The sequence below is a fragment of the Oncorhynchus mykiss genome, chromosome 25 (assembly GCF_057628025.1).
Source record: "Oncorhynchus mykiss isolate SJ-2025 chromosome 25, ASM5762802v1, whole genome shotgun sequence".
NCBI lineage: Eukaryota > Metazoa > Chordata > Actinopteri > Salmoniformes > Salmonidae > Oncorhynchus > Oncorhynchus mykiss.
In genome coordinates, this window is record NC_143046.1 from 23,279,317 (window position 1) to 23,307,111 (window position 27,795).

The 27,795-nt window shown below is 43.1% G+C and overlaps 1 protein-coding gene across 1 annotated transcript; it reads right to left on the bottom strand.

The window, feature by feature from the left end:
* Positions 1–606: 606 nt before the first annotated feature.
* Positions 607–27,795, bottom strand: pde6a (phosphodiesterase 6A, cGMP-specific, rod, alpha). Its single transcript, XM_036970405.2, has 22 exons — positions 27,201–27,795; positions 25,161–25,313; positions 24,987–25,076; positions 24,706–24,846; positions 24,442–24,516; positions 24,230–24,294; positions 24,025–24,091; positions 23,616–23,663; positions 23,116–23,265; positions 16,510–16,653; positions 16,202–16,267; positions 15,747–15,893; positions 15,336–15,443; positions 13,950–14,059; positions 13,580–13,667; positions 12,239–12,339; positions 6,782–6,889; positions 6,152–6,215; positions 5,712–5,786; positions 5,130–5,213; positions 4,852–5,020; positions 607–3,533 (listed from the first exon to the last, which is right to left on the bottom strand). Exons 1-22 carry the CDS (start codon positions 27,675–27,677, stop codon positions 3,484–3,486), a joined length of 2,580 nt encoding a protein of 859 aa, XP_036826300.2. The 5' UTR covers positions 27,678–27,795; the 3' UTR covers positions 607–3,483.

Consider the following 27,795-nt stretch of genomic DNA (forward strand, 5'->3'; position numbering starts at 1 on the left):
TACATCTAATGACTATACAAATCATTTTTTAACTTAGTTTTTGGTATATGGTAAATACTAGTAAGATTTTATATTTTTACATATGTTTGTTGTACTTTGCGTTTATTCTTTTGTATTTATATGCCACTTAGTTTGGATGTCTTTTTCTGTTTTGTGTGATTTCCTATGTGTTGAGAATGTAGAGACAAAATGCATTTCAGTATTTTTGAATTGTTAAAATCTAGTTTCATAGATACATTTATCTATAGGGGAAATTATCTGATGTTATAAATTATATTTTAATTCATGTAAATAGACTATGGCTTCCTTTTAAACTGAATATATTTCTCTTCAGAGATTGTTTACATTATTAAACTGTAGAAATGTTACTCATATACTGTAAAAAGTACATATTCATTGATTTGCCTCCCAAAAATAAAATCCTAATGAACAACGTCAAGGTTTGGACATGACATTACAGGAGTTGTGCATTCATTGATGTGTCAATGGTTGAGACGGTGTTCATGTGGTACATGGAGCGAAGGAGGTCTTAACAGGTCAACTTTCGCTGTGGCACTATTATGTGGTGTTACAGTACACCACAAGAATGAGACAACACACAACATCAGTAGTTCAACTAGTTTAATATCTTCATCTTTCTTTCTGTGGCGCATATTCAGAACGTATACATGCAGTGCCTGACTTTGTAGCAGGGCTCCATACTAGGCTGCACATTCTGACCTACAGTAGTCAGTAATGACAACACATGAAAGCAAGAAAATTGTATTTCTCTATTGAAAGGCTTACACAGCAAAGCAATATCAACCTTTTCCCACTGCTTTTTACAAAGAGAAACATCACATCTGACACAAGCATATTTGGTATGATTCTAGAATTTGTTGTTTTGATGCAGTGGTTTGGGAGAGGGGGGGGTGGGGGGTTGCTTAGTATACAGTGTCTGTGTCCTCAGTTATCCTTGCTAAGGGGACGTATCTAGCTAGCCTAGTGGACGGACGCACTAACTGATTAGGACTTCCCCATTAATGGTGTCTCTTAAGGAGCCACTGGCCAATTGTCCACTCAGCCTGCCTGTGATTCATGTCAGTGTGACCCTCTCTAACTGGCTGTCTCTCATCCCCCTGCAGCCTCAGCCTCTATGCGGCTACGAGACAGTAGGAGCCTCACTGAGCACCACAGCCCTATAGGGCCAACCCTGACTGCAGCACTCCCCTATTGGTTAAACAGAGAGGCAGCCCGGTCAGTGCGGTGCTCAGCACAGTGCTCAGCACAGTGATTACCTATGTCACCTACTCTGTTGTGTAGTGGTGACGCACGGCTCTTCGCAACAGTAAAGGAAAGCCCGCCCCCTCTGATTCCATCTGCCAATCTGTTCTCATTCTCCGTGCTCAATTAGGTCAGGCATCTTTCTGTGTTTTTTAAGACTGTTATGTATGACCCCAGTGGGATAGTTAACACACACACCTTGTACACACACTGTAACACTCACTACTCATGAGGGTGATGCTGATGCTGTGGACTTAATTCTGCAGTGAGGGAGCAATGCAGAGTACCGGTTTATTTACATAATTAATAACAATAGGATAGGGTAGCATAGGATACACATCTATATCAATTTAAATATAGGGATACACTGCTGAATTCAAGGATAGTCTACCACTGTACATATACAGTGCATTCAAAAAGTATTCAGACCCCTTGACTTTTCCCACATTTTATCACGTTACATCCTTATTCTGAAAATGTTTTTTTTCCCCCTCATCAATCTACATACAATAACCCATAATGACAAAGCAAAAACTGATTTTTTTTAAACATTTTTGCAAATGTATTACATTTAAAAACTGAAATATAACATTTACATTTACATACGTTTTTAGAACCTTTACTCAGTACTTTATTGAAGCACCTTCGGCAGTGATTACAGCCTTGTGTCTTCTTTGGTATGACGCTACAAGCTTGACACACCTGTATTTTGGGAGTTTCTCCCATTCTTCTCTCCAGATCCTCTCAAGCTCTGTCAGGTTGGATGGGAAGTGTCGCTATTTTCAGGTCTCTCCAGAGATGTTTGATCGGGTTCAAGTCCGGGCTCTGGCTGGGCCACTCAAGGACATTCAGAGACTTGTCCCAAATAGAGTGGTCTGACAGTCTTAATGTGCCTTTTGGCAAACTCCAAGCGTGTTGTCTTGTGCCTTTTACTGAGGAGTGGCTTCCGTCTGGCCACTCTATCATAAAGTCCTGATTTGTGGAGTGCTGCAGAGATGGTTGTCCTTCTGGAAGGTTCTCCCATCTCCACAGAGGAACTCTGGAACTCTGTCAGAGTGACCATCGGGTTCTTGGTCACCTCCCTGACCAAGGCCCTTCCCCCCCAATTGCTCAGTTTGGCCGGGCAGCCACCTCTAGGAAGAGTCTTGGTGGTTCCAAACTTCTTCCATTTAAGAATTTTGGAGGTCACTGTGTTCTTGGGGACCTTCAATGCTGTAGACATTTTTTGGTACCCTTCCACAGATCTGTGCCTCGACACAATCTTGTCTCGGAGCTAAATGGACAATTCCTTCGACCTCATGGTTTTGGTCCCACAGTTGACATGCACTGTCAACTGTAGGACCTTATATAGACAGGTGTGTGACTTTCCAGATCATGTCCAATCAATTGAATTTGCCACAGTTGGACTCCAATCAATTTGTAGAAACATGTCAAGGATGATCAATGGAAACAGGATGCACCTGAGCTCAATTTCGAGTCATAGCAAAGGGTCTGAATACTTATGTAAATAAAGTATTTCTGTTTTTTATTTCTAAAAGCCTGTTTTTGCATTGTAGATTATTGTTTGTAGATTAATGAGGAAAACATGTAATTTTATACATTTTTGAATAAGGCTGTAACATATCAACATGTGGAAAAAGTTAAGGGGTCTGAATACTTTCAGAATACAGTGTTTGTTTAGCCTATGGAAATGATACCCAACCTTTTTTTGCTAACTGAATTCCGTATTTCTAAGGAAGTCAATTTCACATTGCCAAATTAATGAGTGTGTAAGTACGTGGTAAATTCCAGGAAATACCTAAATATTTACATTCATTGCACAGGAATAGGCTGTGTTTGAATTTGTCCATGAACTGCTTCATCCTGTCGATCCTCTGGCTTGGTACCATATATAGGTCAATGTACAGCACAGTGCAGTATACTGTAAGGCTATGCTAAGCTAATGCTATCTGGCTCTAGTTATGTATACTATAATGCTAAGCTAATGCTAATTGGTACTAGTTATGTATACTGTAAGTCTACGCTAAACTAATGCTAACTGGCTCTTGTTCAGTATACTGTAAGGCTATATTAAGTTAATGCTAACCGGCTCAAGTTCAGCATGCTGTAAGGCTACGCTAGGCTAATGCTAACCAGCTCTAGTAGACCGATATCTGGTACAGGAACGTAAAACTCCTGTCTGGTACAGTCACTTTGGTCCAGGACTGGTATCTCTCAAGTCTAGTTGACAACACAGGTCTTTGACTGGGGCGCTGCTTCAGCTGCACTCGCTGTGTGAGAGAGGGAACAACACAGGGTTAGAGTACAGGGTCCATATTCAGAAAGCGTCACATAATAGAGGTGCTGATGTAGGATCAGGTCCTCCCTGTCTATATAATTGTATTAATTATGATCTAAAAGGGAAAACTGATCCTAGATCAGCACTGCTACTCTGAGACACTTTATGAATATAGATCCTGATCTCACATTTATGAAGTTGAATGAGCCCCAGAGCTTAAACTATACATTGTTTTAAGGAGAGACAGTCCAAGTTTATGTCAGTCTGCAGTGTTTTGCCTGTCCCCATAGAGACATGCTCTTAGTACACTGAAGAAAAATATAAAAGCAACATGTAAAGATCCCAGAAATGTTCCATAGGCACAAAAAGCTTATTTCTCTAAAATGTTGTGCTCAAATTTGTTTGCATCCCTGTTAGTGAGCATTTCTCCTTTTCCAAGATAATCCATCCACCTGACAGGTGTGGCATATCAAGAAGCTGATTAAACAGCATGATCAGTACACAATAAAAGACCACTCTAAAATGTGCAGTTTTGTCACACAACATAATGTGCCACATAATGTGCCACAGTCTCATATTTTGAGGGAGCTTTCAATTGGCATGTTGACTACAGGAATGTCCACCAGAGCTGTTGCCAGATAATTGAATGTTAATTTCTCTACCATAAGTCGTCTACAACCAGCTTCACAACCGCAGACCACTTGTAACCAACCAGGCCAGCCCAGGACCTCCACATCCGACTGCTTCACCTGCAGGATCGTCTGAGACCAGCTACCCGGCCAACTGATGAAAGTGTGGGTTTGCACAACTGAAGAATTTCTGCACAAACTGTCAGAAACTGTCTCAGGTAAGCTCATTTGCGTGCTCGTCGTCCTCACCAGGGTCTTGACCTGACTGCAGTTCAGCATCATAACCAACTTCACTTGACAAATGCTCACCTTCGATGGCCACTGGCACACAGAGAAGGTTTGCTGCTGTCAATTTTGTGAACAGAGTGCCTACATTTATATTTAAGTTCAGTGTAGTTTCCACCATGTATCCCGAGTGGCGCATCGGTCTAAGGGACTGCAGCTCAGTGCTAGAGGTGTCACTACAGACCCTGGTTTGTTTCCAGGCTGTATCACAACTGGCCGTGATTGGGAGTCCATAGGGCTGCGCGCAATTGGCCCAGCATCGTCCGGGTTTGGCCAGGGTAGGCCGTCATTGTAAATAAGAATTTGTTCTTAACTGACTTGCCTAGTTAAATAAAGGTTAAATAAATAATCAAATGTCAAAAGAGGAAGTGTGGAGTATCTCTTAATATGCGTTACCCTGCTTGGCTGCGGTGGCTGTAACAGCTGCCTCCTCCTTGACTGTCTTGGCCTCCTCCAGAGCAGCCAGCTTCGCTTCGTGTATCTCCTTCAGAGCATTCCACTCCTTCCTGTTGTTCAGCAGCCGGTCCAGCATGGGAGTGATCTCCACATGGAAACGGGAGAACTCCTAGAGGAGGTGGGATACCAAGTAACTTAGATCCTAGCTAGATCTAAGTTACTTGGTATCCAGTGCCAACTACTAGTTATTTATTTATGATGGAGACACAAGGACTCACCTTGTACACAAAAGCACAGACAAAATCGATGAAACCACACTGCATCTTGGGAAGATCAGCTGATTTAGTCCTGTCCATCATGGGCTGGGGGGGGGGGGTGGGGGGGTTCATAGGATTAGTAGAACAAATGTACTAAAACTTGGCACTGCTTGACTCCAGCTAAAGCAATCAAATGAACCTAAACCACATTTTCCAGTTCTGACACAAATGCTGTTATACTCCTAGGGATCTTACTGGGTAAAATGGTGTGTCAGTTGACTCGGCTGTAGTGACCACATCGGAATCACCACGCTACATAATAGACATCACCACATGCCCTATGGAAACTCTCCCTTACTCTCTCTCTCTCTCTATCTCCCTTTCTCTCTCTCCATCTCTCTCCATCTCTCTCTCACTCTCCATCTCTCTCCGTCTCCCTCCCTTTCACTCTCTCTCCCCCTCTCTCTCTTGCTCTCTCCCCCATCTCTCTTGCACTCTCTTTTTCTCTCTCTCCCTCTCTCACCCTCTCCCTCTCACCCCCTCTCCTCTCTCTCTCTCTCTTTCTCTTTCTCCTCCTCCTCAAGTCTCCCATTCAGTTCTTACAATAGGCTGCTGTTCCAGTACAGTCCTCTCCAGGTCACCCTGCTCCCAGAACTCTGCAGCCACAGACAGCGCCACCTGCAGGCCCACACAGGAATGGTCACACACACACAACACTCACAGTCCAACATTATGAAACTTACAGAATGATGATGTCCATAGCAACAAGAGTACATTTGCACTGATGTGAGTTTGTGCTCACTTGCCTCAACGGAAATATTCTGTTACGATTTAATAGATACTGTAGTATGAAAGGTCTGCTTCTGATGCAATCCAGAGCTTACAAGAAAAATGGCATTACAGAAATGTTATTCCATACTAATTGCTATTCCTCTCACATCCTCTTCTGTTTTCAATGTGGACTGCTGAAAGCCACATGTTCTAAAATGCTGTGTCGTTATGAGAAAAGCAGCACAACTTAATCCTTCAAACATCTGTGTTACCTTGCTCTGGATTTCCCATGGTTTGGCAATAGCAGACAGATCGCAGGCCGTCATCATCATAGCCCTGTGTATGTAGAGGACAGATAGAGTGTGAGTATAAATCAAATCAATCACATTCATTTATAAAACCCTTTTTACATCAGCAGATGTCACAAAGTGACAAAAACCCCAAAGAGCAAGCAACGCAGATGTAGAAGCACGGTGGATAGGAAAAACTCCTTAGAAAGGCATGAACTTAGGAAGAATCCTTGAGAGGAACCAGGCTCTGAGGGGTGGCCAGTCCTGTTCTGGCTGTGCCTGGTGGAGATTATAAGAGTACATGGCCATTAAGGCCAGATCGTTCGAAGGTCTGCGAGAAAATCAGTTGTGACAGTAGTATAATTATTTTCTCCACACCTTAGTGAACCCATATTTTTTTACGGATTGTGTTGAGGTCTAATATAGTCTGTAAAGACCTCCATAGATTATATTTGTCTTAGTGTCTGTCCTGTCTTGTCTTAGTTTTGTCTTCGTTTCTGCCCTGTTACGTTTGAAAAGTGAAATCTTACAAAGACCTCCATAGTTTCCTCCACAGGGCAATTACTACCCTCAGATGCCTAGACCTACAACTCTCCTATGGAATTCACCTACATGACTATCTCCTTGCGAGTGGTCTGCTGCGTCATGTACTTGGTCCACTCATCCCAGGTCTCGTAGGTCTTCGATTGGTCCACGATCTTCTGGAACATGGTTCTTTTCCTACAGACAGGAGGAAATCATCCTCAGTTGCCGTGACACAGTATGCTTCCCATATGGCACACTATTCCCTATATAGGGCACTACTTTTGACCAGGCTGATCACAAGTAGTGCACAATGTAGGAAATAGGGTGCCATTGGTATTTGGGATTGGTATTTTATTAGGATCCCCATTAGCTGTTGCGAAAGCAGCAGCTACTTTTCCTGGGGTCTACGCAAAACATGAAACATTACATACAGTTGAAGTCAGAAGTTTACATACAATTAGGTTGGAGTTCTTATAACCTTGTTTTTCAACCACTCCACAAATGTCTTGTTAACAAACTATAGTTTTGGCAAGTCCGTTAGGACATCTACTTTGTGCATGACACAAGTAATGTTCCCAACAATTGTTTACAGACAGATTATTTCACTTATAATTCACTGTATCACAATTCCAGAGGGTCAGAAGTTTACATACACTAAGTTGACTGTGCCTTTAAACAGCTTGGAAAATTCCAGAAAATTATGTCATGGCTTTAGAAGCTTCTGATAGTCTAATTGACATCATTTGAGTCAGTTGGAGGTGTACCTGTGGATGTATTTCAAGGCCTACCTTCAAACTCAGTGCCTCTTTGCTTGACATCATGGGAAAAGGAAAATAAATCAGCCAAGACCTCAGAAAAAAATTGTAGACCTCCACAAGTCTGGTTCATCCTTGGGAGCAATTTCCAAACGCCTGAAGGTACCACGTTTATCTGTACAAACAATAGTACGCAAGTATTTCACACCGTGGAACCACGCAGCCATCATGCTGCTCAGGAAGGAGACGCGTTCTGTCTCTTAGAGATGAAAGCACTTTAGTGCGAAAAGTTCAAATCAATCCCAGAAAAACAGCAAAGGACCTTGTGAAGATGCTGGAGGAAACGGATACCAAAGTATCTATATCCACAGTAAAACGAGTCCTATATCAACATAACCTGAAAGGCCGCTCAGCAAGGAAGAAGCCCCAGCTCCAAAACCGCCATAAAAAAGCCAGACTACGGTTTGCAACTGCACATGGGGACATAGATCGTACTTTTTGGAGAAACGTCCTCTGGTCTGATGAAAAGAAAATAGAACTGTTTGGTCATAATAACCATCATTGTGTTTGGAGGAAAAAGAGGGAGGCTTGCAAGCCGAAGAACACCATCCCAACTGTGAAGCACGGGGGTGGCAGCATCATGTTGTGGGGGTGCTTTGCTGCAGGAGGGACTGGTGCACTTCACAAAATAGAAAATTATGTGGATATATTGAAGCAATATCTCAAGACATCAGTTAAGTTAAAGCTTGGTCGCAAATGGGTCTTCCAAATGAACAATGACCCCAAGCATACTTCCAAAGTTGTGGCAAAATGGCTTAAGGACAACAAAGTCAAGGTATTGGAGGGGCCATCACAAAGCCCTGACCTCAATTCTAACAAAAATGTGTCTACAGAACTGAAAAAGCGTTTGTGAGCAAGGAGGCCTACAAACCAGACTCAGTTACACCAGCTCTGTCAGGAGGACAGAGTCAAAATTCACCCAACTTATTGTGGGACGCTTGTAAGGCTACCCAGAACGTTTGACCCAAGTTAAACAATTTAAAGCCAATGCTACCAACGACTAATTGAGTGTACAGTGCCTTGCGAAAGTTTTCGGCCCCCTTGAACTTTGCGACCTTTTGCCACATTTCAGGCTTCAAACATAAAGATATAAAACTGTATTTTTTTGTGAAGAATCAACAACAAGTGGGACACAATCATGAAGTGGAACGACATTTATTGGATATTTCAAACTTTTTTAACAAATCAAAAACTGAAAAATTGGGCGTGCAAAATTATTCAGCCCCCTTAAGTTAATACTTGGTAGCGCCACCTTTTGCTGCGATTACAGCTGTAAGTCGCTTGGGGTATGTCTCTATCAGTTTTGCACATCGAGAGACTGACATTTTTTCCCATTCCTCCTTGCAAAACAGCTCGAGCTCAGTGAGGTTGGATGGAGAGCATTTGTGAACAGCAGTTTTCAGTTCTTTCCACAGATTCTCGATTGGATTCAGGTCTGGACTTTGACTTGGCCATTCTAACATCTGGATATGTTTATTTTTGAACCATTCCATTGTAGATTTTGCTTTATGTTTTGGATCATTGTCTTGTTGGAAGATAAATCTCCGTCCCGGTCTCAGGTCTTTTGCAGACTTCATCAGGTTTTCTTCCAGAATGGTCCTGTATTTGGCTCCATCCATCTTCCCATCAATTTTAACCATCTTCCCTGTCCCTGCTGAAGAAAAGCAGGCCCAAACCATGATGCTGCCACCACCATGTTTGACAGTGGGGATGGTGTGTTCAGCTGTGTTGCTTTTACGCTGTGTTGCTTTTACGCTGTGTTGCTTTTACGCTTTTACGCCAAGTTCAATTTTGGTTTCATCTGACCAGAGCACCTTCTTCCACATGTTTGGTGTGTCTCCCAGGTGGCTTGTGGCAAACTTTAAACGACACTTTTTATGGATATCTTTAAGAAATGGCTTTCTTCTTGCCACTCTTCCATAAAGGCCAGATTTGTGCAATATACGACTGATTGTTGTCCTATGGACAGAGTCTCCCACTTCAGCTGTAGATCTCTGCAGTTCATCCAGAGTGATCATGGGCCTCTTGGCTGCATCTCTGATCAGTCTTCTCCTTGTATGAGCTGAAAGTTTAGAGGGACGGCCAGGTCTTGGTAGATTTGCAGTGGTCTGATACTCCTTCCATTTCAATATTATCGCTTGCACAGTGCTCCTTGGGATGTTTAAAGCTTGGGAAATATTTTTGTATCCAATTCCGGCTTTAAACTTCTTCACAACAGTATCTCGGACCTGCCTGGTGTGTTCCTTGTTCTTCATGATGCTCTCTGCGCTTTTAACGGACCTCTGAGACTATCACAGTGCAGGTGCATTTATACGGAGACTTGATTACACACAGGTGGATTGTATTTATCATCATTAGTCATTTAGGTCAACATTGGATCATTCAGAGATCCTCACTGAACTTCTGGAGAGAGTTTGCTGCACTGAAAGTAAAGGGGCTGAATAATTTTGCACGCCCAATTTTTCAGTTTTTGATTTGTTAAAAAAGTTTGAAATATCCAATAAATGTCGTTCCACTTCATGATTGTGTCCCACTTGTTGTTGATTCTTCACAAAAAAATACAGTTTTATATCTTTATGTTTGAAGCCTGAAATGTGGCAAAAGGTCGCAAAGTTCAAGGGGCCGAATACTTTCGCAAGGCACTGTATGTAAACTAAAGACCCACTGGGAATGTGATGAAAGAAATCAAAGTAAATAATTCTCTCTACTATTATTCTGACATTTCACATTCTTAAAATAAAGTGGTGATCCTAACTGACCTAAAACAGATAATGTCAGGAATTGTGAAAAACTGAGTTTCAACGTATTTGGCTAAGGTGAATGTATACTTCGACTTCAACTGTAATACAGAACATTAATAGTTAAGAACAGCTCAAACCCAGAACTACATACATTTAAAACAATCACTTCACAATCTCTATGCTCTCATGTACTCATGTGCCTTTTCATAAGTATTAACACCCCTGGATTTCTTCACTTTTTATTGTGTTACAAAGTGGAATTAACATTTAAAATACTCTGTCAAAGTAGAAGATACATATATTTGTCTTCATGTATGAAAAATAAAACACTACTGTATCTTAATTAGATAAGTATTAATTCTGCTGAGTCAAAACATGTTTGTAACACATTTGGCAGTGATTCATTTCTGGGTAAGTCTCTAAGACCTTTACACACCTGGATTGTGCAATATTTCCTCATTATTCTTTTTAAAAATGTTCTAGCTCTGTCAAGCTGGTTGTTGATCATTGCTAGACAGCCATTTTCAAGCCTTGCCATAGGTACAGTGGCTTGCGAAATTATTCACCCCTTGGCATTTGTCCTATTGTGTTGCTTTACAACCTGAAATTAAAATTGATTTTTTTGGGGGGGGGGGTTGTATCATTTGATTTACACAACAACACTTTGAAGATGCAAAATATTTTTGATTGTGAAACAAACAAGAAATAAGACAAAAAAACAGAAAACTTCAGCGTGCATAACTATTCACCCCCCAAAGTCAATACTTTGTAGAGATACCTTTTGCAGCAATTACAGCTTCAAGTCTCTTGGTGTATGTCTCTATAAGCTTGACACATCTAGCCACTGGGATTATCCTGCTGGAAGGTGAACCTCTGTCCCAGTCTCAAATCTCTGGAAGACTGAAACAGGTTTTCCTCAAGAATTTCCCTGTGTTTAGCGCCATCCATCATTCTTTCAATTCTGACCAGTTTCCCAGTCCCTGCTGATGAAAAACATCCCCACAGCATGCGGATGGTGTTCTCGGGGTGATGAGAGGTGTCGGGTTCGCGCCAGACATAGTATTTTCCTTGGTGGCCAAAAAGCTCAATTTTAGTCTCATCTGACCAGAATACCTTCTTCCTTGTGTTTGGGGAGTCTCCCTCATGCCTTTTGTCGAACACCAAACGTGTTTGCTTTATTTTTTCTTTAAGCAATGGCTTTTTTTCTGGCCACTCTTCTGTAAAACCCAGCTCTGTGGAGTGTACGGCTTAAAGCAGTCCTATGGACAAATATTCTAATCTCCGCTGTGGAGCTTTACAGCTTCTTCAGGGTTATCTTTGGTCTCTTTGATGCCTCTCTGATTAATGCCCTCCTTGCCTGGTCCGTGAGTTTTGGTGGGCAGCCCTCTCTTGGCAGGTTTGTTGTGGTGCCATATTTTAAAAAATGTTTTAATAATAGATAAAATGGTGCTCCATGGGATGTTCAAAGTTTCTGATATTTTTTTAACATGAAATCCAAATAAAAATCCATTTAAATTACAGGTTGTAATGCAACAAAATAGGAAAACCGCCAAGGGGAATGGATACTTTTGCAAGGCACTGTATTTTTCCTCAAGGATTTTGCCAGTGCTCAGCTCCATAAATGTTTTTTTTTACCCTGAAAAACTTCCCAGTACCTGCCAATAACAAGCAGACCCATAACATGATGCAGCCACCACCATGCTTGAAAATATGGAGAGTGGTACTCAGTGATGTGTTGTGTTAGATTGAACCCAAACATTAAGTTAATTTCTTTGCCACAAGGACAAAAAGTTAATTCCTTTGCCACATTTTCTGCAGTATTGATTTTGTGCCTTTTTGCAAACAGGATGCATATTTTGTAATATATTTTATTCTGTACAGGCTTCCTCCATTTTAAATTCAGGCTGTAACAACGAAATGTGTAAAATGTCAAGGGGTGTGAATACTTTCTGAAGGCACTGTACAACAGTTGGACAGTAGCTACTCACTTAAAGTAGAGAGCGAGGTCAGTGGCAATGATGGCGATGTCCATCAGATGAATGACATGCTCGTGCTGAGCACGACTGAGATTCTGATAAATATTTAAGGCCTGAAACAGATTAACAGATATCAACATAGATATATTTGAATGTGATAACATATTCATATTTAACATGTACTGTTGAATCAGCAAATACCAACAAAGATGTATAGTAAATCAAATGCATGATTAACATATAACAAACATGTGAAGCTGCTGCCTGCCACAGTTCATGGTTAGTAATAATGTGAACATTGAAAGATTGCCTAATTATGGGATTGCCGGTGGGCAGATTCTCTCAGGCACTTTCTGTGCCATCAGAACTGCATCATTCACAGTATGACTTCTCCAAGAGAGAAACCAACCCCTCTCAGGTCAGAACTTCTAGAACAGGGATCATCAACTACATTTGGCCGAGGGCATGGTCCGGGGGCCGGAACATAATTACAAATAATTGTAAACTGAAAATTGACTGCAAGAAGCCCAAACCGATGTCATATTTGACTAAAATATAACAATGTCAAACCTTGCTTACATTTATATACGATCACATACACTGAGTTCATCAAACATTAGGAACATCTTCCTAATATTGAATTGCACCCCCTTTTGCCCACAGAACAGTCTCAAATTATTGGCGCATGGACTCTACAAGGTGTCAAACGCATTCAACAGGGATGGTGGCCCATGTTGACTTCAATGCTTCCCACAATTGTGTCAAGTTGGCTGGATGTCCTTTGGGTGGTGAACCATTATTGATACACACAGGAAACTGTTGAGTGTTAAAAATCCTGCAGCATTGCAGTTCTTGACACAAACTGGTGCGCCTACTACCATATCCCGTTCAAAGACACTTACATTTTCTTCTTTCCCAATCACCCTCTGAATGGCACACATACACAATCCATGTTTCAATTGACTCAAGGCTTAAAAATCCTTCTTTAACCTGTCTCCTCCCCTTCATCTACACGGATTGAAGTGGATTTAACAAGTGACATCAATAAAGGATCATAGCTTTCACCTGGATTCACCTGGTCAGTCTATGTCATGGAAAGAGCGGGTGTTCTTAATGTTTTGTATACTCAGTGTAGATCTTTACATTATGTGTTGTAATACTTGGGAACAGATTTCCAAAATTAAGCTGATTTCCTGGTGTTTTTCCATGTCAGAATTTTTTTTATTATTTTAATTGTATTTATTGCTCAGAAACCTTTTTTGGGGGGGCTAAATAAAATCACCCACTGGCCAATTTCAGCCCATGGTGACTATGTAGGGAATAGGGTGCCATTTGGGAAGCAACCTCACTCACAGGGTCTCTCAGCAGGGTCTTCCCAGTCTCCAGATGGTGTCTCTCCAGGATGGAGGAGCCGTGGAGCTTTGCGAGAGGGTTTCCAGACCTGACAAACGCAGAAGGAGGGAGAGGAAAAAAACGTGATTAGCCATTGGTAAGTAATGAGTCATTGCTTTCTCTGTTGATGTTTCTACAACTTTCCAGGTATCACTGTTGGCAGCATATCTGGGTTATAATAGTCTTTGTTTACCTTCAAACACATAAGCTATGATTGATTGAGCTTACCTGGCAAATACCCCGCCCTTTTGGTACTTTAGACAGGCTCAAATCAAACAGTCAAACTATTTGAAAGAAAACCAAAAAAATGTAAACCCAGTCATTCCCTTACTTCATCTGGTAGAGGTTGTTGGTGCCTCTGTGGTCGACATCGTGGCATAAGCCGGCTGTTACCATGGCCATGGTCTCTAGCTCTGTGTAATAACGCTTCAGGTCACCTGTCTAATGCAATAATACAGGAAGTTAGGTTTGGTCACATGTCTAATGATACAGGAAGTTAGGTTTGGCCACATGTCTAATGATACAGGAAGTTAGGTTTGGCCACATGTCTAATGATACAGGAAATTAGGTTAGGGTCCAGGATTCATGGGGCTACCACCAGGGGCTATATGGAGCCACACATGGGCCTCTTACTAAGTCCCCTCTCCCCTCCTGCTCCTATGGAGATGGCTGGCTCTGGAGTTCTCATTAGAAGCAATAAAGCCTGGCAGAAGAGGACTGCTGATAAGAGCCTGACCCCCCTCCCTTATCCTCCTTCCGCTGTGAGTTAAGTTACTGTACGTCTGAAGAGTTCACTGTGGTTATAGGAAAGCAGTGGTGGAAAAAGTACGCAATTGTCATACTTGAGTAAAAGTAAAGATACCTTAATAGAAAATGACTCAAGTAAAAGTGAAAGTCACCCAGTAAAATACTACTTGAGAAAAAGTCTTAAAAGTATTTGGTTTTAAATACACTTACGTATCAAAAGTAAATGTAATTGCTAACATATACTTAAGTATCAAAAGTAAAAGTATTAATGATTTCAAATTCCTTATTAAGCAAACCATTTTCTTGTTTATTTATTTCCGTACAGCCAGGGGCACACTCCAACACTCAGACATCATTTACAAACGAAGCATGTATGTTTGGTGAGTCTGCCAGATCAGAGCTATTCAGGATAACCAGGGATAAGTGCATGAATTGGACCATTTTCCTGTCCTGCTAAGCATTCAAAATGTACTTTTGGGTGTCAGGGAAAATGTATGGAGTAAAAAGTACATTATTTTCTTTAGGAATGTAGTGGAGTAAAGATAAAACTAGTCAAAAATACAGATACCCCGAAAAATGACTTAAGTAGTATTTGAATGTATTTTTACTTCAGTACTTTACACCACTGTAGGAAGGAACAATGCAGAAAGGAAGGGTCACACTTGGAGGACTCATTACATGACAGGGGAGGAGGGTATCAGTGTAAGGGGTTCAGTAAAGATAGATCACCTGGCCACCACAGCTTGAAGATATATTACATGTATCAACTGTCATGGTATCATCCATGGTGTCAGTGCAAGGTATTGTAGGTGAAGTGTTTATTCCTGAGGGTTTGTGTAATATAAGTATGTATGCATCCCAAAGGGCACCCTATTCCCTATATAGTGTACTCATTTTGATCGGGGCTCATAGAGCTCTGGTCAAAAGTAATGCACTATATAGGGAATAGGGTGCCATTTGAAGTGCTCACCATGAGCAGAGTGAACATGGTCTGGCCCACGTTGAAGCCATGACTCCAGTTGTGGTAGGTGATCTGCCTGTAGCCCTTACTGAGGGAGTAACAGAACCTGGTGAGGGTCTGAGAGACACATATAGGACAGGCATTGTTACAGACCAGATAGCTCTCAACAGCTAGATGGTTTTTGGCACACTATGTTAATACATGTTGTACATTAGGAGAGTATATAATCATTATCTATATTAACATAAACTGTCATGATGTAGTTATTAAATGTTACTCATGCAATTGTTAAGCCTTTAATTGTGTAGCCTTGCTTTATAACCCACTGCTGTATGTGTTCTCTAAATGGAACACATGACGTGGCAATAGTGTGGGCCATATGTCTCTTGCCAAGATGCTTCTTCATCAGTGATGTCTCACCTCACGGGGGACGTGGAACTTGTCCACCACTCCCAACTCATAGTACATCTTAATGCCTAACTTGACCAGGTCTAGATGACTGTGCTCAAAGTCACAGAAGTGAAACTCAAAGAGCTCCGACTGGGAAGAGGGTGGTAGAACTTCCGACTGTATGGAGACAGGGAAACAAAATGCATTACGGGTTCTACCAAGGCAGCTAGCCAGCCAATCAGTCAGCCAGTCACGCAACCAGCCAGCCAGCCAGTCAGCCAGTCACGCAACCAGCCAGCCAGGCTGTCAGCCAGTCACGCAACCAGCCAGCCAGCCAGCCAGCCAATCAGTCAGCCAGTCAGCCAGTCACTCCACCAGCCAGCCAGCCAGCCAGTCAGCCAGTCACGCAACCAGCCAGCCAGTCAGCCAGTCAGCCGACACAAGAAGCAAGTAGAAAATAGATGTTAGTTAGAATAGTTGTTTACCAGGATTGCTTCCAGTTCCACCTCCTCACACTCATGTGGTTCCTTTCCATACCTCTCCCTGGTATTCTAAAAGCAAAGCACACCATCAGTGTTCACCTTGGAAGAAACAGCACTATATCAATCAATTTCTGAATTTCCTGGAAAACCTTGGTTATTTCTCAGTAAATAGCTCTCAGTCTAAATCTCACAGATGGTAACTAGCGTTCCACTATTGACTGACTACCTAATATCCAGTATGACAGGCTTTTTTCCATGTTATATAAATGCACTTTTCATCTGGTGTCTATGAATAATGTGACTTTACCCACCAATACATTCTGGGTCTCATCCGTCCTGCACTTGATGTGGTACAGCACCATGTCCTGGAAGATGTCCTTCCTGTTCTCCAGCTTGTTCCACTTGTCATAGGTGTCTGTGTTGAGCACAGACCAGCCAAGGAACTGGGTGAGAGACTGCCATGACCAGAGAAAGAGTTAGACTATTGAATTTCAGTCCTTGGTCAACATAATAAGTATACACTCAGTATACACTCAGTACACACAGACACAATCAAATGGAATTGAGAGGTGGATGTGGTACAAGCTATCATTTAGAATGGATTACTGTAACTGACAATGTTATTGATAAGTATCTGAAATGGCCCTATGAAGTAGTATTATGTGTTAACTGGCACTATCTCAAATGCAAGAGTGGATGAGAGTACAGATGTAGGATCTTAATTTGATCACTATTTTGTTGCTGAGATTTTCTATTTTGTTGCTGAGAAATGAAAACTTGGAGTATATTTGAGTTTTAAAAAGGCTTCTAATGTTTGTAATTTCCAAAAAGTTGACAAACCCTTACAAAATGCCATTAATTATAATCCACATAACAATTCACACTTCCTGTTGCTGCAGCAAGAAGGGGCCTTAACTCTCAGTCTGCATCCAGAAGAAGCTTAAACTCTCAGCTCTCATCCAGAAGGAGCTTTAACTCTCAGCCCTCATCCAAAATGAGCTTTAACTCTCATCCCTCATCCAGAAGGAGCTTTAACTCTCAGCCCTCATCCAAAATGAGCTTTAACACTCAGTCCTCATCCAGAAGGAGCTTTAACTCTCAGCCCTCATCCAAAATGAGCTTTAACTCTCATCCCTCATCCAGAAGGAGCTTTAACTCTCAGCCCTCATCCAAAATTAGCTTTAACACTCAGTCCTCATCCAGAAGGAGCTTTAACTCTCAGCCCTCATCCAAAATGAGCTTTAACACTCAGTCCTCATCCAAAATGAGCTTTAACACTCAGCCCTCATCCAGAAGTAGCTTTAACTCTCAGCCCTCATCCAGAAGGAGCTTAAACACTCAGCCCTCCTCCAGAAGGAGCTTTAACACTCAGCCCTCATTCAGAAGGAGCTTTAACTCTCAGCCCTCATCCAAAATTAGCTTTAACACTCAGTCCTCATCCAGAAGGAGCTTTAACTCTCAGCCCTCATCCAAAATGAGCTTTAACACTCAGTCCTCATCCAGAAGGAGCTTTAACTCTCAGCCCTCATCCAGAAGGTGCTTTAACACTCAGCCCTCCTCCAGAAGGAGCTTTAACACTCAGCCCTCATCCAGAAGGAGCTTTAACACTCAGCCCTCATCCAAAATTAGCTTTAACACTCAGCCCTCATCCAAAATGAGCTTTAACACTCAGCCCTCATCCAGAAGGAGCTTTAACTCTCAGCCCTCATCCAGAAGGAGCTTAAACACTCAGCCCTCCTCCAGAAGGAGCTTTAACTCTCAGCCCTCATCCAGAAGGTGCTTTAACACTCAGCCCTCCTCCAGAAGGAGCTTTAACACTCAGCCCTCATCCAGAAGGAGCTTTAACACTCAGCCCTCATCCAGAAGGAGCTTTAACACTCAGCCCTCATCCAAAATGAGCTTTAACACTCAGCCCTCATCCAGAAGGAGCTTTAACTCTCAGCCCTCCTCCAGAAGGAGCTTTAACACTCAGCCCTCATCCAGAAGGAGCTTTAACACTCAGCCCTCATCCAAAATTAGCTTTAACACTCAGCCCTCATCCAGAAGGTGCTTTAACACTCAGCCCTCATCCAAAATGAGCTTTAACACTCAGCCCTCATCCAGAAGGAGCTTTAACTCTCAGCCCTCATCCAGAAGGAGCTTAAACACTCAGCCCTCTTCCAGAAGGAGCTTTAACACTCAGCCCTCATCCAGAACGAGCTTTAACACTCAGTCCTCATCCAGAAGGAGCTTTAACACTCAGCCCTCATCCAGAAGGAGCTTTAACACTCAGCCCTCATCAAAAATTATCTTTAACACTCAGTCCTCATCCAGAAGGAGCTTTAACTCTCAGCCCTCATCCAGAAGGTGCTTTAACACTCAGCCCTCCTCCAGAAGGAGCTTTAACACTCAGCCCTCATCCAGAAGGAGCTTTAACACTCAGCCCTCATCCAGAAGGAGCTTTAACACTCAGCCCTCATCCAAAATGAGCTTTAACACTCAGCCCTCATCCAGAAGGAGCTTTAACTCTCAGCCCTCATCCAGAAGGAGCTTAAACACTCAGCCCTCCTCCAGAAGGAGCTTTAACACTCAGCCCTCATCCAGAAGGAGCTTTAACACTCAGCCCTTATCCAAAATGAGCTTTAACACTCAGCCCTCATCCAGAAGGAGCTTTAACTCTCAGCCCTCCTCCAGAAGGAGCTTTAACACTCAGCCCTCATCCAGAAGGAGCTTTAACACTCAGCCCTCATCCAAAATTAGCTTTAACACTCAGCCCTCATCCAGAAGGTGCTTTAACACTCAGCCCTCATCCAAAATGAGCTTTAACACTCAGCCCTCATCCAGAAGGAGCTTTAACTCTCAGCCCTCATCCAGAAGGAGCTTAAACACTCAGCCCTCTTCCAGAAGGAGCTTTAACACTCAGTCCTCATCCAGAAGGAGCTTTAACTCTCAGCCCTCATCCAGAAGGTGCTTTAACACTCAGCCCTCCTCCAGAAGGAGCTTTAACACTCAGCCCTCATCCAGAAGGAGCTTTAACACTCAGCCCTCATCCAAAATTAGCTTTAACACTCAGCCCTCATCCAGAAGGAGCTTTAACACTCAGCCCTCATCCAAAATGAGCTTTAACACTCAGCCCTCATCCAGAAGGAGCTTTAACTCTCAGCCCTCATCCAGAAGGAGCTTGAACACTCAGCCCTCCTCCAGAAGGAGCTTTAACACTCAGCCCTCATCCAAAATGAGCTTTAACACTCAGTCCTCATCCAGAAGGAGCTTTAACACTCAGCCCTCATCCAGAAGGAGCTTTAACACTCAGCCCTCATCATAAATTAGCTTTAACACTCAGTCCTCATCCAGAAGGAGCTTTAACTCTCAGCCCTCATCCAGAAGGTGCTTTAACACTCAGCCCTCCTCCAGAAGGAGCTTTAACACTCAGCCCTCATCCAGAAGGAGCTTTAACACTCAGCCCTCATCCAGAAGGAGCTTTAACACTCAGCCCTCATCCAAAATGAGCTTTAACACTCAGCCCTCATCCAGAAGGAGTTTTAACTCTCAGCCCTCATCCAGAAGGAGCTTTAACACTCAGCCCTCATCCAGAAGGAGCTTTAACACTCAGCCCTCATCCAAAATTAGCTTTAACACTCAGCCCTCATCCAGAAGGAGCTTTAACACTCAGCCCTCATCAAAAATTAGCTTTAACACTCAGCCCTCATCCAGAAGGAGCTTTAACTCTCAGCCCTCATCCAGAAGGAGCTTAAACACTCAGCCCTCCTCCAGAAGGAGCTTTAACACTCAGCCCTCATCCAGAAGGAGCTTTAACACTCAGCCCTCATCCAGAAGGAGCTTTAACACTCAGCCCTCATCCAAAATGAGCTTTAACACTCAGCCCTCATCCAGAAGGAGTTTTAACTCTCAGCCCTCATCCAGAAGGAGCTTTAACACTCAGCCCTCATCCAGAAGGAGCTTTAACACTCAGCCCTCATCCAAAATTAGCTTTAACACTCAGCCCTCATCCAGAAGGAGCTTTAACACTCAGCCCTCATCAAAAATTAGCTTTAACACTCAGCCCTCATCCAGAAGGAGCTTTAACTCTCAGCCCTCATCCAGAAGGAGCTTAAACACTCAGCCCTCATCCAAAATGAGCTTTAACACTCAGCCCTCATCCAAAATGAGCTTTAACACTCAGCCCTCATCCAGAAGGAGCTTTAACTCTCAGCCCTCATCCAGAAGGAGCTTAAACACTCAGCCCTCCTCCAGAAGGAGCTTTAACTCTCAGCCCTCATCCAGAAGGTGCTTTAACACTCAGCCCTCCTCCAGAAGGAGCTTTAACACTCAGCCCTCATCCAGAAGGAGCTTTAACACTCAGCCCTCATCCAGAAGGAGCTTTAACACTCAGCCCTCATCCAAAATGAGCTTTAACACTCAGCCCTCATCCAGAAGGAGCTTTAACTCTCAGCCCTCCTCCAGAAGGAGCTTTAACACTCAGCCCTCATCCAGAAGGAGCTTTAACACTCAGCCCTCATCCAAAATTAGCTTTAACACTCAGCCCTCATCCAGAAGGTGCTTTAACACTCAGCCCTCATCCAAAATGAGCTTTAACACTCAGCCCTCATCCAGAAGGAGCTTTAACTCTCAGCCCTCATCCAGAAGGAGCTTAAACACTCAGCCCTCTTCCAGAAGGAGCTTTAACACTCAGCCCTCATCCAGAACGAGCTTTAACACTCAGTCCTCATCCAGAAGGAGCTTTAACACTCAGCCCTCATCCAGAAGGAGCTTTAACACTCAGCCCTCATCAAAAATTATCTTTAACACTCAGTCCTCATCCAGAAGGAGCTTTAACTCTCAGCCCTCATCCAGAAGGTGCTTTAACACTCAGCCCTCCTCCAGAAGGAGCTTTAACACTCAGCCCTCATCCAGAAGGAGCTTTAACACTCAGCCCTCATCCAGAAGGAGCTTTAACACTCAGCCCTCATCCAAAATGAGCTTTAACACTCAGCCCTCATCCAGAAGGAGCTTTAACTCTCAGCCCTCATCCAGAAGGAGCTTAAACACTCAGCCCTCCTCCAGAAGGAGCTTTAACACTCAGCCCTCATCCAGAAGGAGCTTTAACACTCAGCCCTTATCCAAAATGAGCTTTAACACTCAGCCCTCATCCAGAAGGAGCTTTAACTCTCAGCCCTCCTCCAGAAGGAGCTTTAACACTCAGCCCTCATCCAGAAGGAGCTTTAACACTCAGCCCTCATCCAAAATTAGCTTTAACACTCAGCCCTCATCCAGAAGGTGCTTTAACACTCAGCCCTCATCCAAAATGAGCTTTAACACTCAGCCCTCATCCAGAAGGAGCTTTAACTCTCAGCCCTCATCCAGAAGGAGCTTAAACACTCAGCCCTCTTCCAGAAGGAGCTTTAACACTCAGCCCTCATCCAGAACGAGCTTTAACACTCAGTCCTCATCCAGAAGGAGCTTTAACACTCAGCCCTCATCCAGAAGGAGCTTTAACACTCAGCCCTCATCAAAAATTATCTTTAACACTCAGTCCTCATCCAGAAGGAGCTTTAACTCTCAGCCCTCATCCAGAAGGTGCTTTAACACTCAGCCCTCCTCCAGAAGGAGCTTTAACACTCAGCCCTCATCCAGAAGGAGCTTTAACACTCAGCCCTCATCCAGAAGGAGCTTTAACACTCAGCCCTCATCCAAAATGAGCTTTAACACTCAGCCCTCATCCAGAAGGAGCTTTAACTCTCAGCCCTCATCCAGAAGGAGCTTAAACACTCAGCCCTCCTCCAGAAGGAGCTTTAACACTCAGCCCTCATCCAGAAGGAGCTTTAACACTCAGCCCTTATCCAAAATGAGCTTTAACACTCAGCCCTCATCCAGAAGGAGCTTTAACACTCAGCCCTCATCAAAAATTAGCTTTAACACTCAGCCCTCATCCAGAAGGAGCTTTAACACTCAGCCCTCATCCAGAAGGAGCTTTAACACTCAGCCCTCATCCAGAAGGAGCTTTAACACTCAGCCCTCATCCAGAAGGAGCTTTAACACTCAGCCCTCATCCAAAATGAGCTTTAACACTCAGCCCTCATCCAGAAGGAGCTTTAACTCTCAGCCCTCATCCAGAAGGAGCTTAAACACTCAGCCCTCCTCCAGAAGGAGCTTTAACACTCAGCCCTCATCCAGAAGGAGCTTTAACACTCAGCCCTTATCCAAAATGAGCTTTAACACTCAGCCCTCATCCAGAAGGAGCTTTAACACTCAGCCCTCATCAAAAATGAGCTTTAACACTCAGCCCTCATCCAGAAGGAGCTTTAACACTCAGCCCTCATCCAGAAGGAGCTTTAACACTCAGCCCTCATCCAGAAGGAGCTTTAACACTCAGCCCTCATCGAGAAGGAGCTTTAACACTCAGCCCTCATGCAGAAGGAGCTTTAACTCTCAGCTCTCATCCAGAACGAGCTTTAACTTTCAGCCCTCATCCAAAGGAGCTTTAACTTTCAGCCCTCATCCAAAAGGAGCGTTAAATCTCAGACATCATCCAAAAGGAGCTTTAACTCTCAGCCCTCATCCAAAAGGAGCTTTAACTCTAACCAATAAACAATGCAGATACTGCCAATGGCCTGTGTTTATTTATACAGCAGTTACACAGTGCTGTCGCTCTCTATCTCCCTCTCAGTAGCAGCAGCTCTGGACTCAGTGCTCTCTCTCTCAACCCCTCCCCCCCCTCAGTAGCAGCATCTCTGAATTCAGTGCTGTCTCTCTCTACCTCCCCCTCAGTAGCAGCATCTCTGCTGTCCTCTCTCTACCTCCCCCTCAGTAGCAGCATCACTGGACTCAGTGCTGTCCTCTCTCTACCTCCCCCTCAGTAGCAGCATCTCTGGACTCAGTGCTGTCCTCTCTCTACCTATCCCTCAGTAGCAGCAGCTCTGGACTTTACAGTAGCATACCTCCATCAGAGTTTCATCCTGCTCGTCAAAGGGTTTCCCATCTTTCCTGTTGTAGAAGGTGGCTACTGCGACTATTTCCTCTTTCTTATTCACGATGGGGAGGGACAGGACGTTCTTAATCATCCAGCCGGAGCTATCCACGGGCCCTTTCTGAACAGGACAAGGAAACAGGAACCACCTGACGTCAATGACTTCGCAATAGGTTCATAGCATTACAAAAACATTATTTGTTGACTTAAACCTGCCATACATGCCTTTGAATGTGTTAATTCACAGTAGTGCATGACTTGACTACTAATATTTACAGTACTTTGTATGGGTAAGTCTTTGCCTCAATGTTGGAAATAGCAGGATTAATCTATTTGAATTGTGTCTAGGCCTGTATACTATAATGGAAGTCCACTTGGCCACAGGACACTAACCCCTTCAGTAGCAGAGATGAGATTTGCTAAATTTGTGCGTTCAACAGCACTGACCTAATCATGGAGAACGGATCTTACCTGGAAGCTGAAGAAGTCATCTTGTGCCGCGTTCATAATGTTACAGATCTGGAGGGGAGAAGAGGAAAGAGGGAAGAGAGGAGAGGATGATCACGCTCGCTCAGATGGAAAAGCACTGCATGATTAGTTACAATGTCCACAAAATTGCAATTATCCATCATTTCAGTACAAGAGCACATTTCATTTCCAGGCTGTGTGTTTGACAGCTGCATAATAAACTGTAATGGCTTTCTGGTTGTGTGATGCCCATGAATACCGCGTACAGGGAAGGGAAGATATGGGCTGCATACAAAATGGCACCCTATAGTCCCTATGGGCCCTGGTCAAAAGTAGTGTGCTATATAGTGAAAAGGGTGCAATTTCGGACGCATTCATTCTTCATTTAGGAAGGGAAGGATTCCCAGCTCACCAGTCCCTCCTTAGCCACGTAGGTGGGCAGGCCACTGACCAGAGCCCAGTGGTCCGGAGCAGGGTTGCTGACAAGGACAGGGGGAGATGGAGATTTTATACTATTACTATTTCAAAAAGTACCAAATCAAATGCAGTAATATACGCACCTAAAAGGGTGTAAAAGCAGCACATCCATTTTCCACATCATTGATGAAATGACTCACGGTAAAACTTTGATCTCCTCTTTTCCATGTAAAATGTAGTCAATCACTTTGTAGAAGTTTATTTCCTGGAGAAAAATGAGTTACATGTAATTGGAATGAGATTGAATACTGATAACGTATCAAATTACATATATTACCATTATTCATGTTTGAGTTGGCTCAGATCTTTCCGGGTCATTTGACTGTTGCCCGTTAAGTCACCAGTCACTCACTCTGCCATCAGGTGTCTTGGGTCCATCGTATTGAGGCACTTCTCCCATTAGCACAGGCCAAAGGTCATAGAATTCCTGCAACACACAGGGTTATTTCATTGAATCCTTCTCAAATACAAGGGGAACATATTAACCCACATCAATTCAACATGTTGAATTAAACATAACAAAAGGTCAACTGAACATGACTAGATAATGGTGAGTGGTTCCTGAGCATTAGCATGCTGATGTTTTTAGCAGGTTGAGATTCATGTCCGACCTCACCTTAGTCTTGGTCATGTCCAGGAGGCCAACAGAGTAACGTTCACAGTTAAGGAACTCCCTGATGGTATAGAGGGCCTTGTGGAACTGTCTCTCAATATCTGTCATCTCCTCAAACACTTTACTGGCAGACCAGAGCAGGACCTAGAGGGTGGGAGATGTCAGAGACAGCACAGTCGTAGCAGGGAAAAATATGTAATTTCTGAAATATAAGTAGGCCTCATCGTAAATAAACTCAATATAAAGTCAATAAATAAAGTCAATAAAATCAAGAGAGGTCTTACCTGTCCTCTTCTGGTCTCACAGTTGTGAAGGTAGCTCAAATGGAACACTCTTAGGATCAGGTTGGCAAAGTTGAGATACTTCAACAGAGTCTGTTGCAGAAACATCTACGTTCAGTATAACTGGGTTGGAGATTAGGGTTGGAGATTAGAGGTTAGAGGTTAGGGATAGGTTACCTCCTCATCCTGCTTAGTGAAGTGTGGAGCTCCAATCTTGTTCACAGCCATCATAACAGCCACCATGTCCTTGCCGTTCATGATGGGGGTAGCCAAGACACTCTTGGTCTGGTATTCTTGGATCTGGTCCACAAAGTCACTGTAGTGACTGCTCTGGAGGAAGAACCAAAGGAAAGTATTTAGAATAAACAAACATCTATCAATGTGCTGTAGCTTGATACATTCAATTGACACTTTTGACCATAAATACATTGATGAGATCATCCAACTTGCACATCACAGTGAAACCCTACACAACAAAAGGTGCTATATGGAACCAAAAAGGGTTCTTCAGTTCTCCCCATAGGAGAACCCTTTGAATAACCCCTTTTGGTTCCATGTAGAACCCTTTTGGGTTCCATGTAAGAACCCTTTCCTGAGAGGGTTGTACCTGGAACCAAAAACAATTATCCTATAGGGGACAGCAGAAGTGTAGTCCCAAAGGTAATAAAAGGTCAATTATCATTATCATTGATTATTCTTTCAGAACACTACTAAGGGGAGGGCAACTTGCTCAATGTTAAAAACAGAATATGCTTTTGATATATTCTATTAAAGCAGGGATAGATTAATTCACTGCCTAACATATCATCTAACGCTAAGAATGGTTTGATCTCTGTGTCATTGTGGGCTATTCTTGACTGGGGAATATATATCATGATTAAAACATGTGGATTAAAGGAGAAAGGACATTACAGGTCAACACTAAATAGAATAAAGGTGAGTTCTCTTGTTATTCCGCTGACTTGAGGAAAATGGCTTTGTGCTATGACCTTTAGAAATAATCCAGGATCGCTCTAATTCAGCTGAGATTAAAGGCCTTATCCCTTGCAGGCCGAGTAACACCCAGCAGCCCTGCCTGCCTGCATGACCGACCGGCGGGGGAGGGGACTGCCTTGCCGTAATCCCACACCACACTTACATATCGCAGTAATGGTGGCTCTGCCTTTCACTAGGGAAAAGAAAGACCCAGAGCTCGATCCATCCTCTCCCTAATTACCATTTTAAAAAATCCAGGCAACTAGAGTGATCTGACAGTCTCCGTCAGTGGTTGGACTCTGTAATCCTTGATATGAGTCATATGTCTCCCTCTACCACACACTGCCACATATGAGCATAACTATGAGCAGGACTATGAGCAGGACTATGATAGGAAACATTTTCTAATCATGATGATACTTTGGCTGTACTACTCTGTATTATTTTGGTAAAGGATATTGTATCAGTGAGAGTTTGTGGTATTTGGTATAAGTATATTTTATCAGTGAGAGTTTGTGGTATTTGGTATAAAGATATTCTATCAGTGAGCATTTGTGGTATTTGGTAAAGGATATTTTATCAGTGAGCATTTATGGTATTTGGTAAAGGATATTTTATCAGTGAACGTTTGTAGTATTTGGTGAAATGAATAACAAGATTAAAGATATGTCTGTATCACAAGAAAGTATACTGGATAATAGGAATGTGACTATAATAAAAATATGTAAATGGTTTTATATGAAAGCAGAATAAATGTATTTGTTTTAGGTCAAATAATTTAATACAGGTATTGACAGTGATGGCCATCCACTGTGTTCAAGTTCAAGTCTAATTTGTCACATTGCCAAGTACAGTGAAATGCTTACCTTGCAAGCCCTACCCAACAGTGAGGATATGGAGTAGAGTGACAAACATGTTAAGTATGAAAATAAGCTTGGCAATCACTTCCAAATGTCAAATGAATTGGCTCTAGTAAGATTGACCTGGCAGTAATGTCACAAATAGGATGGTCTTATGCTGCCCTCTAGAGGCAGTAGGACACTAGGCCCATGTGTCTGAATCTGACTGGAGCGCTAGTCAGTTCTCATTTCTTCACTGGAAAGGAATTTCTTGGAATAAACATGACCACTTGATAAGGTAACACAAACGGGCAGGTAAACTGTAGTTGCCATACCGCTATTGGGAATGTGAACCTTTAAGTGCAAGATTTCTCCACAATGATCTATAGCTTTGTATGTTTACCTCTGAGACATCTGGGATGTTGACAGTCTTCTTGGTGGTGGCCACATGGCCCACAATGCCGATGTCCATGGGAAAGACTATCTCACTGTCTGGCTGGACCAGGCACTCCTCCAAGGTGGCGTCCTTGTGCACGTTGAAGAGTCTCGTGGCCAGCTCGGCCGTGCCGTTACGCATCCGGTACATGAACAGGCTCATCTTCTCTGACCGTATCATGAAGCTGAGATGTTTCATGAAGTTGAAGATAGCCTTCTCCATCTGGATGTTGTCCTGCAGGTCTCTGACCATGTCAAATATGATCTCACTCTCCTCCACTGTGCTCAGCTCGTGGAAGCTGCTGGTGTTCACCTGGGAAGTCTTGTTGTCTTTGAAAAGGTCCGAGATGACCTTCGGGCGGAACTTGGTATCGTAGTACTGCTTGGCAAAGTCAGGGTTGCTGTCCAGAAACTTCTCAGCCACGTCTTTGTCCACGGCTGCCATTTTTCAGCTGATGTGTGTCTATATGCTATAGCTCCTCAAAGAGCTGGAAGTGTCTCTCCTCAGCTCACTGTGCTGGTTAGCCCCGTGCTGTGTGGCTACACTGTCTGCAGGTGGCTGA